This window comes from Caloenas nicobarica, chromosome 35 (genome assembly GCF_036013445.1).
Source record: "Caloenas nicobarica isolate bCalNic1 chromosome 35, bCalNic1.hap1, whole genome shotgun sequence".
Classification (NCBI taxonomy): domain Eukaryota; kingdom Metazoa; phylum Chordata; class Aves; order Columbiformes; family Columbidae; genus Caloenas; species Caloenas nicobarica.
Window position 1 is genome coordinate 61,669 of NC_088279.1, and position 11,310 is coordinate 72,978.

General features: G+C 68.6%; 1 protein-coding gene across 1 annotated transcript; it reads right to left on the reverse strand.

The window, feature by feature from the left end:
* Positions 1 to 95: 95 nt before the first annotated feature.
* On the reverse strand, positions 96 to 10,858 carry LOC136000792 (DNA repair protein XRCC1-like). Its single transcript, XM_065654757.1, has 16 exons — positions 10,761 to 10,858; positions 10,588 to 10,680; positions 9,412 to 9,510; positions 9,166 to 9,324; positions 8,322 to 8,396; positions 8,150 to 8,246; positions 6,816 to 6,883; positions 5,734 to 6,173; positions 4,860 to 4,976; positions 3,982 to 4,066; positions 3,597 to 3,645; positions 3,444 to 3,480; positions 3,272 to 3,348; positions 2,252 to 2,342; positions 693 to 768; positions 96 to 297 (listed from the first exon to the last, which is right to left on the reverse strand). The coding sequence occupies exons 1-16, from the start codon at positions 10,818 to 10,820 to the stop codon at positions 190 to 192; spliced, it is 1,731 nt and encodes a 576-aa protein (XP_065510829.1). The 5' UTR covers positions 10,821 to 10,858; the 3' UTR covers positions 96 to 189.
* Positions 10,859 to 11,310: the final 452 nt, after the last annotated feature.

The window sequence follows — 11,310 nt, forward strand, 5'->3', positions numbered from 1 at the left end:
CCTCAAACCGCCGCCGCTCTTAAAGGGGCGGCGCCTCTTAAAAGGGCAACACCCCCCCCCCCAAAGTGACCCCAGAACCGCCGTTTATTGCCCGAAAAGCGCTTTAATTCGCCCCAAAACGCCCGGAAGCGGGGAGGGGAGGGTGGGCTGATGACGTCACGGCGCGGGCCCGCCGAGGTCAGCGCGGGGTCACGGGCGCACGGCGAAGGGCGGGGCCGGCAGGGGGCGCTGCTGCTCCCCGCACAGTCGCAGCCAATGGGGGCGCACGAAGGTCAGCGAGGGGCGGAGCTCCAGCGCCTGGGGGCGGGGCCGCCGTCAGGACACGCCCCCGCCCCCCCCCCCCCAACCCGCGCGCTTCGCCCCGCCCACTGGGGGACACGGGAGTGCCCCAGGGAGCCAGGAGTGCGGGAGGGACCCAGGCGTCCGGGGGGGGACCCAGGAGTGCCCCAGGGACCCAGGAGTTTGGGAGGGACCCAGGAGTTCGGGAAGGGACCCAGGAGTTCGGGGGGGACCCAGGCGTCCGGGAGGGGACCCAGGAGTGCCCCAGGGACTCAGGAGTTCAGGAGGGACCCAGGAGTTCGGGAGGGGACCCAGGAGTTCGGGAGGGGACCCAGGAGTTCGGGAGGGGACCCAGGAGTGCCCCAGGGACCCAGGCGTCCGGGAGGGGACCCAGGCGTCCGGGCCCCGCCCACCTCCTCGAAGGCCGGGGCGCACTCCTGTGCCGTCACCACGTGGGTCACCGAGTCGCTCATGTACGGGGCCACGGACCTGCCGACCAGTACAAACCAGTATGGACCAGTACCAACCAGTATGGACCAGTACAAACCAGTACCAACCAGTACGGACCAGTACCAACCAGTACCAACCAGTACGGACCAGTACAACCAGTACGGACCAGTACCAACCAGTACGGACCAGTACCAACCAGTACCAACCAGTACGGACCAGTACAACCAGTACGGACCAGTACCAACCAGTACGGACCAGTACCAACCAGTACGGACCAGTACCAACCAGTACCAACCAGTACCGACCAGTACGGACCAGTACCGACCAGTACCGACCAGCAGGGACCACGATAAACCGATAGAGACCGACACAAACCAGTATGGACCATAATGAACCAGTATGGACCACAATAAAGTTCATCCCAGTGACTCCCAGTATAAACCAGTTCCTTCCCAGTTCCGTCCCAGTATCTCCCAGTTCCCCCCAGTTCCCTCCCAGTATAAACCAGTTCCTTCCCAGTTCCCCCCATTGACCCTCCCAGTCCCACCAGTTCCCTCCCAGTACATCCCAGTCTATCCCAGTTCCCTCCCAGTATAAACCAGTTCCCCTCCCAGTTCCGCCCCAGTATCTCCCAGTTTCCCTCAGTTCTCTCCCAGTCCCACCGGTTCCCTCCCAGTACATCCCAGTTGCCTCATTCCCATCCCAGTTCCTTCCCAGTATCTCCCAGTCCCTCCCAGTACATCCCAGTTCCCTCCCAGTATAAACCAGTTACCTCCCAGTTCCCCCCAATGACCCTCCCAGTCCCCCCCAGTTCCCTCCCAGTATAAACCAGTTACCTCCCAGTCTCCCCCATTGACCCTCCCAGTACATCCCAGTTCTCCCATCCCTCTCCCAGTTCCCTCCCAGTTCATCCCAGTCCCTCCCAGTTCCCTCCCAGTATATCCCAGTCCCTCCCAGTATCTTCCAGCTCATCCCAGTTCCCTCCCAGTTCTCTCCCAGTTCGTCCCAGTCCCTCCCAGGTCCCTCCCAGTCCCTCCCAGTCCCCCCTAGTCCCTCCCAGTCCCTCCCAGGTCCCTCCCAGTATCTTCCAGTTCATCCCAGTCCCTCCCAGTCTCACCGGTTCCCTCCCAGTATCTCCCAGTCCCTCTCAGTTCCCTCCCAGTATATCCCAGTCCCTCCCAGTCCCCCCTAGTCCCTCCCAGTTCCCTCCCAGTATATCTCAGTCCCTCCCAGTTCTCTCCCAGTATATCCCAGTCCCTCCCAGTATCTTCCAGCTCATCCCAGTTCCCTCCCAGTTCTCTCCCAGTTCGTCCCAGTCCCTCCCAGTATCTCCCAGTTCCCTCCCAGTCCCTCCCAGGTCCCTCCCAGGTCCCTCCCAGTACCTTCCAGTTCATCCCAGTCGCTCCCAGTCTCACTGGTTCCCTCCCAGTATCTCCCAGTCCCTCCCAGTTCCCTCCCAGTATATCCCAGTCCCTCCCAGTCCCCCCAGTCCCCCCCAGTCCCCCCACCCCCAGCCGCTCACCCCCCGAACGCCACCACGTAGCGCCGCAGCAGCCGCCCCTCCCCCGCCGGGAAGTCGCCGTGGAAAAAGAAACTTTGGTCCCGGAAAAAATCTGCGGGGGAGGGGGGAGAGAAGGACCCCGGCGTTCGGGAGGGACCCAGGAGTGCCCCAGGGACCCAGGAGTTCGGGAGGGGACCCAGGAGTTCGGGAGGGGACCCAGGAGTTCGGGAGGGACCCAGGAGTGCCCCAAGGGACCCAGGAGTCCGGGAGGGACCCAGGAGTGCCCCAAGGGACCCAGGAGTTCGGGAGGGGACCCAGGAGTGCCCCAAGGGAGCCAGGAGTCCGGGAGGGACCCAGGAGTGCCCCAAGGAACCCAGGAGTTCGGGAGGGGACCCAGGAGTGCCCCAAGGGACCCAGGAGTTCAGGAGGGGACCCAGGAGTGCCCCAAGGAACCCAGGAGTTCGGGAGGGGACCCAGGAGTGCCCCACGGACCCAGGAGTTCGGGAGGGGACCCAGGAGTGCCCCAAGGGACCCAGGAATTCGGGAGGGGACCCAGGAGTGCCCCAGGGACCCAGGAGTTTGGGAGGGACCCAGGAGTGCCCCAAGGGAGCCAGGAGTCCGGGAGGGACCCAGGAGTTCAGGAGGGGACCCAGGAGTGCCCCAAGGAACCCAGGAGTTCGGGAGGGGACCCAGGAGTGCCCCAAGGGAGCTAGGAGTCCGGGAGGGACCCAGGAGTGCCCCAAGGGACCCAGGAGTTCGGGAGGGAACCCAGGCGGCTGGGAGGGGACCCAGGAGTGCCCCAAGGGACCCAGCAGTTCGGGAGGGGACCCAGGAGTGCCCCAAGGGACCCAGGAGTTCGGGAGGGACCCAGGAGTGCCCCAGGGACCCAGGAGTTCGGGAGGGAACCCAGGCGGCTGGGAGGGGACCCAGGAGTGCCTCAGGGACCCCGGCGTTCGGGAGGGAACCCAGGAGTGCCCCAGGGACCCAAGAGTTCGGGAGGGGACCCAGGAGTGCCCCAGGGACCCAGGCGTCCGGCCGTACCGGGCAGGGGGCGGATGGGCTCCTCCTCCTCCTCCTCTTCGCTGTTTTCCTCGGTGGAGCCTCCGTAGGGATCGTCCCTGGTGGGGGGGAGGGGTGAGAGGGGACCCAGGCGTCCGGGAGGGACCCAGGAGTGCCCCCGGGGGACCCAGGCGTCCGGGCCCCGCCCACTCACCCGTCTGATTGGTCGTTGTCGTCGCCCGAATCGGAACCTGGAAGGGAGGGGGATGGGTGGCGGCCCGGACGCCTGGGTCCCCCGGGGCACTCCGGGGTCCCTCCCGGACGCCTGGGTCCCCTTTGTGGGGTTGGGGGGAGGGGCGTGTCCTACCCGGGGGGTCAGAGGTCACGGGGGTCACGGGGTCGGGTGGGGGAGGGGCCTGAAAGAGAGAAAAGGGGGAGGGGTGAGGAGGGGACCCAGGCGTCCGGGGGGGGACCCAGGAGTGCCCCAGGGACCCAGAAGCTTGGGAGGGGAACCAGGAGTCCGGGAGGGACCTGGGAGGGACCCAGGAGTTCGGGAGGGACCCAGGCGTCCGGGAGGGGACCCAGGAGTGCCCCAGGGACCCAGGAGTTCAGGAGGGACCCAGGCGTCCGGGAGAGAACCCAAGAGTACCCCAGGGACCCAGGCGTCCGGGAGGGACCCAGGCGTCCGGGAGGGGACCCAGGAGTACCCCAGGGACCCAGGCGTCCGGGAAGGGACCCAGGCGTCCGGCTACCTTGCGGGCGGGGCGGGCGGTGGGCGGGGCTTCCTCCGGCCCCTCCCCCTCGCTGCCGGAAGAGGCGGAGCCATCCAGGAGGTACCTGCGGGGGGAGGGGCCGAGTGGGACCCGCCCCGCTCGGGTGGGCGTGGCCACAACCCCTCCCGGCCAATGGGGACACCCCCCCCCACCCCCTGTGGGCGTGGCTTCATCCAGCCCCTCCCAAGTGGGTGTGGTCTCCCCTTGACACCACTCCCATGGGTTTCAATGGAGTGGGCGGAGCCTCACGTGGCCCCTCCCAACGGGGGGGCGTGGCCTCCATTAACCTGTGGGGGAAGGGGCGTGGCCTCCCTAATCCCCTCCCCCAGTGGGCGTGGCCTCCCCTTAACCCCACCCCCCCCAGCCCCCATTCTTATGGGCACCAATGGGTTTCAATGGGGTGGGTGTGGCCTCCCCGTGACTCCTCCCCCGGGTGGGCGTGGCCTCCCCAGCGCTGTCCCAAAGTGGGCGTGGCCTCCCCCCCCCATGTATATGGGCACCGATGGGGTGGGCGGAGCCTGCGGCGAGGGTGTGGCCAGGGCATGGGTGGGGGCGTGGCCAGGGCGTGGTGGGGGCGTGCCCGGGGCATGGCTGGGGGTGTGGCCGGGATGTGGCTGGGGGCGTGGCCAGGGCATGGTGGGGGCGTGGCCAGGGGCGTGGCCAGGGCGTGGTGGGGGCGTGGCCGGGGCGTGGCTGGGGGCGTGGCCGGGGGGTGGTGGGGGCGTGGCTGGGGGCGTGGCCAGGGCGTGGGGGGGGGCCATGGCTGGGTTGTGGTGGGGGCGTGGCCGGGGGCGTGGCCAGGGCGTGGCGGGGGCGTGGCCAGGGGCGTGGCGGGGGCGTGGCCAGGGCGTGCTCACGGTGTCTCGGGCAGGCGGCGCCGCGCTCTCCGGCAGTCCCAGATCCAGGCGGGTCCCAGCACGAATCCCCCCCCGGAACGAGCGGCCGCGGCCTTGGGGGTGCGCGGGAACGCGGCCCTGGGGGAGCGCAGGACGCCTGGGTCCCTCGGACGCCTGGGTTCCCCCCTTGCCGACCTCTTGGGTCCCTCCCCGAACTCCCTGGGGCGCTCCTGGGTCCTTCCCCCGTAACCCCTTTCCCAAACTCCTGGGTGCCTCCCCAAACTCCTGGGTCCCTGGGGGCACTCCTGGGTCCCTGGGGCACTCCTGGGTCCCTCCCCGCACTCCTGGGTCCCTCCCGAACTTCTGGGTCCCTGGGGGCACTGCCAGGGCACTCCTGGGTCCCTCCCGAACTCCTGGGTCCCTGGGGGCACTCCTGGGTCCATGGGGCACTCCTGGGTCCCTCCCCGCACTCCCGGGTCCCTGGGGCACTCCTGGGTCCCTCCCGCACTCCTGGGTCCCTGGGGCACTCCTGGGTCCCTGGGGCACTCCTGGGTCCCTCCCCACACTCCTGGGTCCCTCCCCACACTCCCGGGTCCCTGGGGCACTCCTGGGTTCCTGGGGGCACTCCTGGGTCCCTCCCGAACTCCCGGCTCCCTCCCGCACTCCTGGGTCCCTGGGGCATTCCCAGGTCCCTAGGGGCACTCCTGGGTCCCTCCCACACTCCCGGGTCCCTGGGGCACTCCTGGGTCCCTGGGGCACTCCTGGGTCCCCTCCCACACTCCCGGGTCCCTGGGGCACTCCTGGGTCCCTCCCCGCACTCCTGGGTCCCTCCCCGCACTCCCGGCTCCCTGGGGGCACTCCTGGGTCCCTGGGGCACTCCTGGGTCCCCGCTCACACCAGGTGGGTGCTCCGCGCCGTCCAATCGGGGCTGTAGGCGGCGCCCAGCTCGGCCGCGGCCGCTCGCAGTTGGCTCCTCAGGGGGTTCTGGAACCCGCTCAGCACCAGCACCACCCCGCCCAGCACCGCGGACCCCGGCGTCCGGGTGAGGGACCCAGGCGTCCGGGTGGGGGACCCCGGCGTCCGGGCGGGGGACCCCGGCGTCCGGGCGGGGGACCCCGGCGTCCGGGCGGGGGACCTGGGGGACCCAGGCGTCCGGGTGGGGGACCCAGGCATCCGGGCATCAGATCCAGACATCCCACCAGAGGACCCAGGCGTCCGGCCGGGGGACCCAGGCGTCCGGGAAAGGGACCCAGGCGTCCGGGTGGGGGACCCAGGCGTCCGGGCCCTTTTGGGCGCTTTCCCGTTGCTTTTGGGCGACGGGCGACGCTTGGCGGCCTGGGGTGGGGGAAGTTAATTAGTAATCGCTGTTAATTAGTAATTGGTGTCGATTAGGGGCTGCAGGGACCTCATTAGAGCACTGGGGAGCCTAATTAACACCCTAATTAGTACCCCTGCAAGAGTAATTAAGAGCTTAGACACTAACGAGGCTCCGTCACAAAGACGCTTGAGGGATTCATTATAAAGACACTTAAAGAACTAATTATAAAGACACTTAAGGGACTAATTAAGAGCTCTAGGGGATGTAATTAAGAACCCCAAGAAACTAATTAACACCTCTGGGAGATCAATTAAGGGGGAAAAAAATGTAATTAATATCCTGAAGCAGTAATTAAGGGCTGGCAAGGGCAATTAGGACATTAGGACGTGGTTAATTAATACTCCTGGTGGGTAATTAGTGATCTAAACAGGAGTAATTAAGATTATTAGGGGGGTAATTAAGACCCTTGTGGGGGTAATTAGGGGCTGGGGTGTTAATTAAGGGCAGGGAAGAGTTAATTAAGGAATGGGGGGGGTATAATTAAGGAGGTGAGGGATTAATTAGAGGTGAAGAACGAGGCGGTTCATTGATGCCGGACGCCTGGGTCCCCTCGGGGGGGCGTGGCCAATGGGGGCGTGGCCAATGGGGGCGTGGCCTACCTTGGGGGCGTGGCCTCCGAGGGCAGCGGCAGCAAAACTGGGACCGGGCGGGGCCTCGGGGGGAGGGGCTGCGGGGAGAGAGGGGACCCAGGCGTCCGGGAGGGACCCAGGCGTCCGGGAGGGACCCAGGCGTCCGGGCCCCACCACACAGGGGACCCAGGAGTCCGGGGAACCTCCCCAAACGGGACCCAGGCGTCCGGGGACCCCACCCAAAAGGGACCCAGGTGTCCGGGAACCCCCCCCCAAAAGGGACCCAGGCGTCCGGGGAACCCCCCCAAAAGGGACCCAGGCGTCCGGGGACCCCCAAAAAGGGACCCAGGCGTCCAGGGAACCCCCCCAAAAGGGACCCAGGCGTCCGGGGACCCCCAAAAAGGGACCCAGGCGTCCAGGGAACCCCCCCAAAAGGGACCCAGGCGTCCGGGGACCCCCAAAAAGGGACCCAGGCGTCCAGGGAACCCCCCCAAAAGGGACCCAGGCGTCCAGGGAACCCCCCCAAAAGGGACCCAGGCGTCCGGGGACCCCCAAAAAGGGACCCAGGCGTCCAGGGAACCCCCCCAAAAGGGACCCAGGCGTCCGGGGACCCCCAAAAAGGGACCCAGGCGTCCAGGGAACCCCCCCAAAAGGGACCCAGGCGTCCAGGGAACCCCCCCAAAAGGGACCCAGGCGTCCGGGGACCCCCAAAAAGGGACCCAGGCGTCCAGGGAACCCCCCCAAAAGGGACCCAGGCGTCCGGGGACCCCCAAAAAGGGACCCAGGCGTCCGGGGAACCCCCCCAAAAGGGACCCAGGCGTCCGGGGACCCCCAAAAAGGGACCCAGGCGTCCAGGGAACCCCCCCAAAAATGGACCCAGGCGTCCGGGGAACCCCCCCCCAAAAGGGACCCAGGCGTCCGGGGACCCCCAAAAAGGGACCCAGGCGTCCGGGGAACCCCCCCCAAAAGGGACCCAGGCGTCCGGGGAAGCCCTTCCTCCATCATGCAAAGGGACCCAGGCGTCCAGGGACCCCCAAAAAGGGACCCAGGTATCCGAGAAACCCCCCCCAGAAGGAACCCAGGCGTCCGAGAAACCCCTCCAAAAGGGAGCCAGGCGTCCGGGGACCCCCTTCCCCCCCATGCAAAGGGACCCAGGCGTCCGGGGAACCCCCCCCAAAAATGGACCCAGGCGTCCGGGGACCCCCTTCCCCCCCATGCAAAGGGACCCAGGCATTCGGGGACCCCCAAAAATGGACCCAGGCGTCCGGGGACCCCCTTCCCCCCCCATGCAAAGGGACCCAGGCGTCCGGGGACCCCCTTCCCCCCCCACGCAAAGGGACCCAGGCGTCCGGGGCGGGGCTCACCGGCGCTGGGGGAGGGGCGGCGGTAGAACAGGGCGCCGGGGGGGCGGGGGGGGCTCGCCCCCCCCTCTCGCAGCCGGAACGGCCCCAGGCGGCGGCTCTGGGGGGAGGGGCGGCTCAGGGGTCAGAGGTCACGGGGGGAGGGGGAGGGGCGGGGGGAGGGGCGGAGACTCACGGGGGGGGAGGCGCCGGCGGGGGCGTCCTCGGGGGGCGAGAAGAGCCGGACGAAGGCGAGACCAAAGGGGCGGGTCTGCGGGGGGACCCAGGCGTCCGGGAGGGGACCCAGGCGTCCGGGAGAGAGAGACATAAGTTATGGGGGAGCCAGGAGTTCAGGGAGGGGACCCAGGCGTTCGGGGCGGGACCCAGGCGTTCGGGGGAGGGATTATAGGAGAGGACCCAGGCGTTCAGGAGGGGGGACCCAGGCGTTCGGGAGGGGGGACCCAGGCGTTCGGGAGGGGGGACCCAGGCGTTCGGGAGGGGGGGACCCAGGCGTTCGGGAGGGGGGACCCAGGCGTTCGGGAGGGGGGACCCAGGCGTTCGGGAGGGGGGACCCAGGCGTTCGGGAGGGGGGGACCCAGGCGTTCGGGAGGGGAAGCAAATAGGGGACCCAGGAGTTCAGGAGGACCCAGGCGTCCAGGAGCGGACCCAGGCGTTCGGGGAGGGGACCCAGGAGTGCCCCAGGCACCCAGGACTTTAGGAGGGACCCAGGCGTCCGGGAGGGGACCCAGGCGTCTGGGAGGGGACCCAGGAGTGCCCCAGGCACCCAGGACTTTAGGAGGGACCCAGGCATCCGGGAGGGGACCCAGGAGTGCCCCAGACAGCCAGGACTTCAGGAAGGACCCAGGCGTCCGGGAGGGGACCCAGGCGTCCGGGAGGGGACCCAGGAGTGCCCCAGGCAGCCAGGACTTCAGGAGGGACCCAGGCATCCGGGAGGGGACCCAGGAGTGCCCCAGGCAGCCAGGATTTCAGAAGAGACCCAGGCGTCCGGGAGGGGACCCAGGCGTCCGGGCCCCGCCCACCTGGCAGTAGGGTTGGCTGCAGACCAATCGCACGCGGTCCCAGGTCCCGGCGGCCACGCCCCTCACCAGCGATTGGGGCCCGAAGAGCCGCACCCGCCCAAGCTCCGCCCCCGCCCGGCTCTCATTGGGCGACAGGAAGGCGGCCGTGGGCAGCAGCACCTGGGGGGCAAAGGGCAAAGGTCACGGCGCGGTCAAGGTCAACGGGGGGGGGGGGGGGGGTCAGGGTCACGGGAAGGTCAAGGTCACCTGGAAGTCGCCGCCGGCCGCTTTTCCCACCAGAACCTCCACGAAGGCGGAACCGTCGTTGCCGATGTGGATGGAGTGGATGGGCCCCTCCCCCGCCAGCTGGGGAGCCAGGCGTCCGGGAGGGGACCCAGGAGTGCCCCGGGGGACCCAGGCGTTCGGGAGGGGACCCAGGCGTTCACAGGGACCCAGGAGTACCCCAAGGGACCCAGGTGTTCGGGAGGGACCCAGGAGTGCCCCAAGGGACCCAGGTGTTCGGGAGGGACCCAGGAGTGCCCCAAGGGACCCAGGTGTTCGGGGAGGGACCCAGGAGTGCCCCAACGGACCCAGGTGTCCAGGAGGGAGCCAGGAGTGCCCCAACGGACCCAGGAGTTCGGGGAGGGACCCAGGAGTGCCCCAAGGAACCCAGGTGTCCAGGAGGGAGCCAGGAATGCTCCTAGGGAGCCAGGCGTCCGGGAGAGGGGACCCAGGAGTGCCCCAAGGAGACCCAGGCGTCCGGGAAAGTAACTATAGGGAGGGAACCCAAGACTTTGGGAGGGACCCAGGCGTCCGGGAAGGGGAACCAGGCGTGCCCCAAGGAACCCAGACGTGCCCCAAGGGGACCCAGGAGTCCGGGAAGGGGACCCAGGCGTGCCCCAAAGGGACCCAGGAGTTCGGGAGGGACCCCAGGAGTCCGGGAAGGGGACCCAGGCGTGCCCCAAAGGGGACCCAGGAGTTCAGGAGGGAACCCAAGAGTGCCCCAAGGGGACCCAGGCATGCCCCAAAGGGGACCCAGGCGTGCCCCAAAGGGGACCCAGGAGTTCAGGAGGGAACCCAAGAGTGCCCCAAGGGGACCCAGGAGTCCGGGAAGGGAACCCAAGAGTGCCCCAAGGGGACCCAGGCGTGCCCCAGGGGACCCAGGCGTTCGGGAGGGAACCCAAGAGTGCCCCAAAGGGACCCAGGCGTCCGGGAAGGGAACCCAAGAGTGCCCCAAGGGGACCCAGGCGTGCCCCAAAGGGGACCCAGGCGTGCCCCAAAGGGGACCCAGGCGTGCCCCAAAGGGGACCCAGGAGTTCGGGAGGGAACCCAAGAGTGCCCCAAGGGGACCCAGGCGTGCCCCAAAGGGGACCCAGGCATGCCCCAAAGGGGACCCAGGCGTGCCCCAAAGGGGACCCAGGCGTGCCCCGCTCCCGCGCTCACCTCCAGCTCGGCGCTGATCCGCTTCTCTCCGGCCTTTCCCGCCCTCCAGCGGCCGCCGCTCTCCGGGCTCAGCAGGTTCTGGGCCGGGTGGCGCTGGGGCCGCAGCGGAAGCGCCGGTTACGGCCCCGGGTCCCCCCCGGGCCCCCCCGATCCCGTCCCGGTTCCCCCGGTACCGGATCCGCGCTCGTTACGGACACGACGCGTTTGAAACGAAGCTCCGGCATCGCCGCCATACACCGGAAACCGCCTCGGGCCCGGCGGCGGAAGCCGCTCTAGCACAGCCGGGGCTATGGGATAGCACCGCGGTACCTCCGCGACTTTGTGGTGAGAGCGGGAGACGCTCTAGGGCTCCGCTCCGCCGCGCTCGGTGGTGCGCGGTCCGCCGCGGGTGGGGGGGCGCGCTGCGCATGCGCTGTGCGCAGCCGCTCTAGCCGCGGCTCGGTGGTAAGCGCGGGACGCTCTAGGGGGTCAGTCCGCCGCGCTCGGTGGTGCGCGGTTTGGCGCCTTCGCGGCGCGCATGCGCGGTGGGAGCGAAAGGCGGTGCTTAGGGGGGGTGGTGGACGCTCTAGGCGGTCAGGCCGCCGAGCTCGGTGGTGCGAGGTCCGCCCGGGGTTTCGCGCATGCGCAGTGCGAGTTAACGCCTTTATAAGGGCAATTAATGCCTTTAGGGGGGTAATTAATGAACTTTGGGGGGTAATTAAGACCCTGGGCGGGGGGGTAATT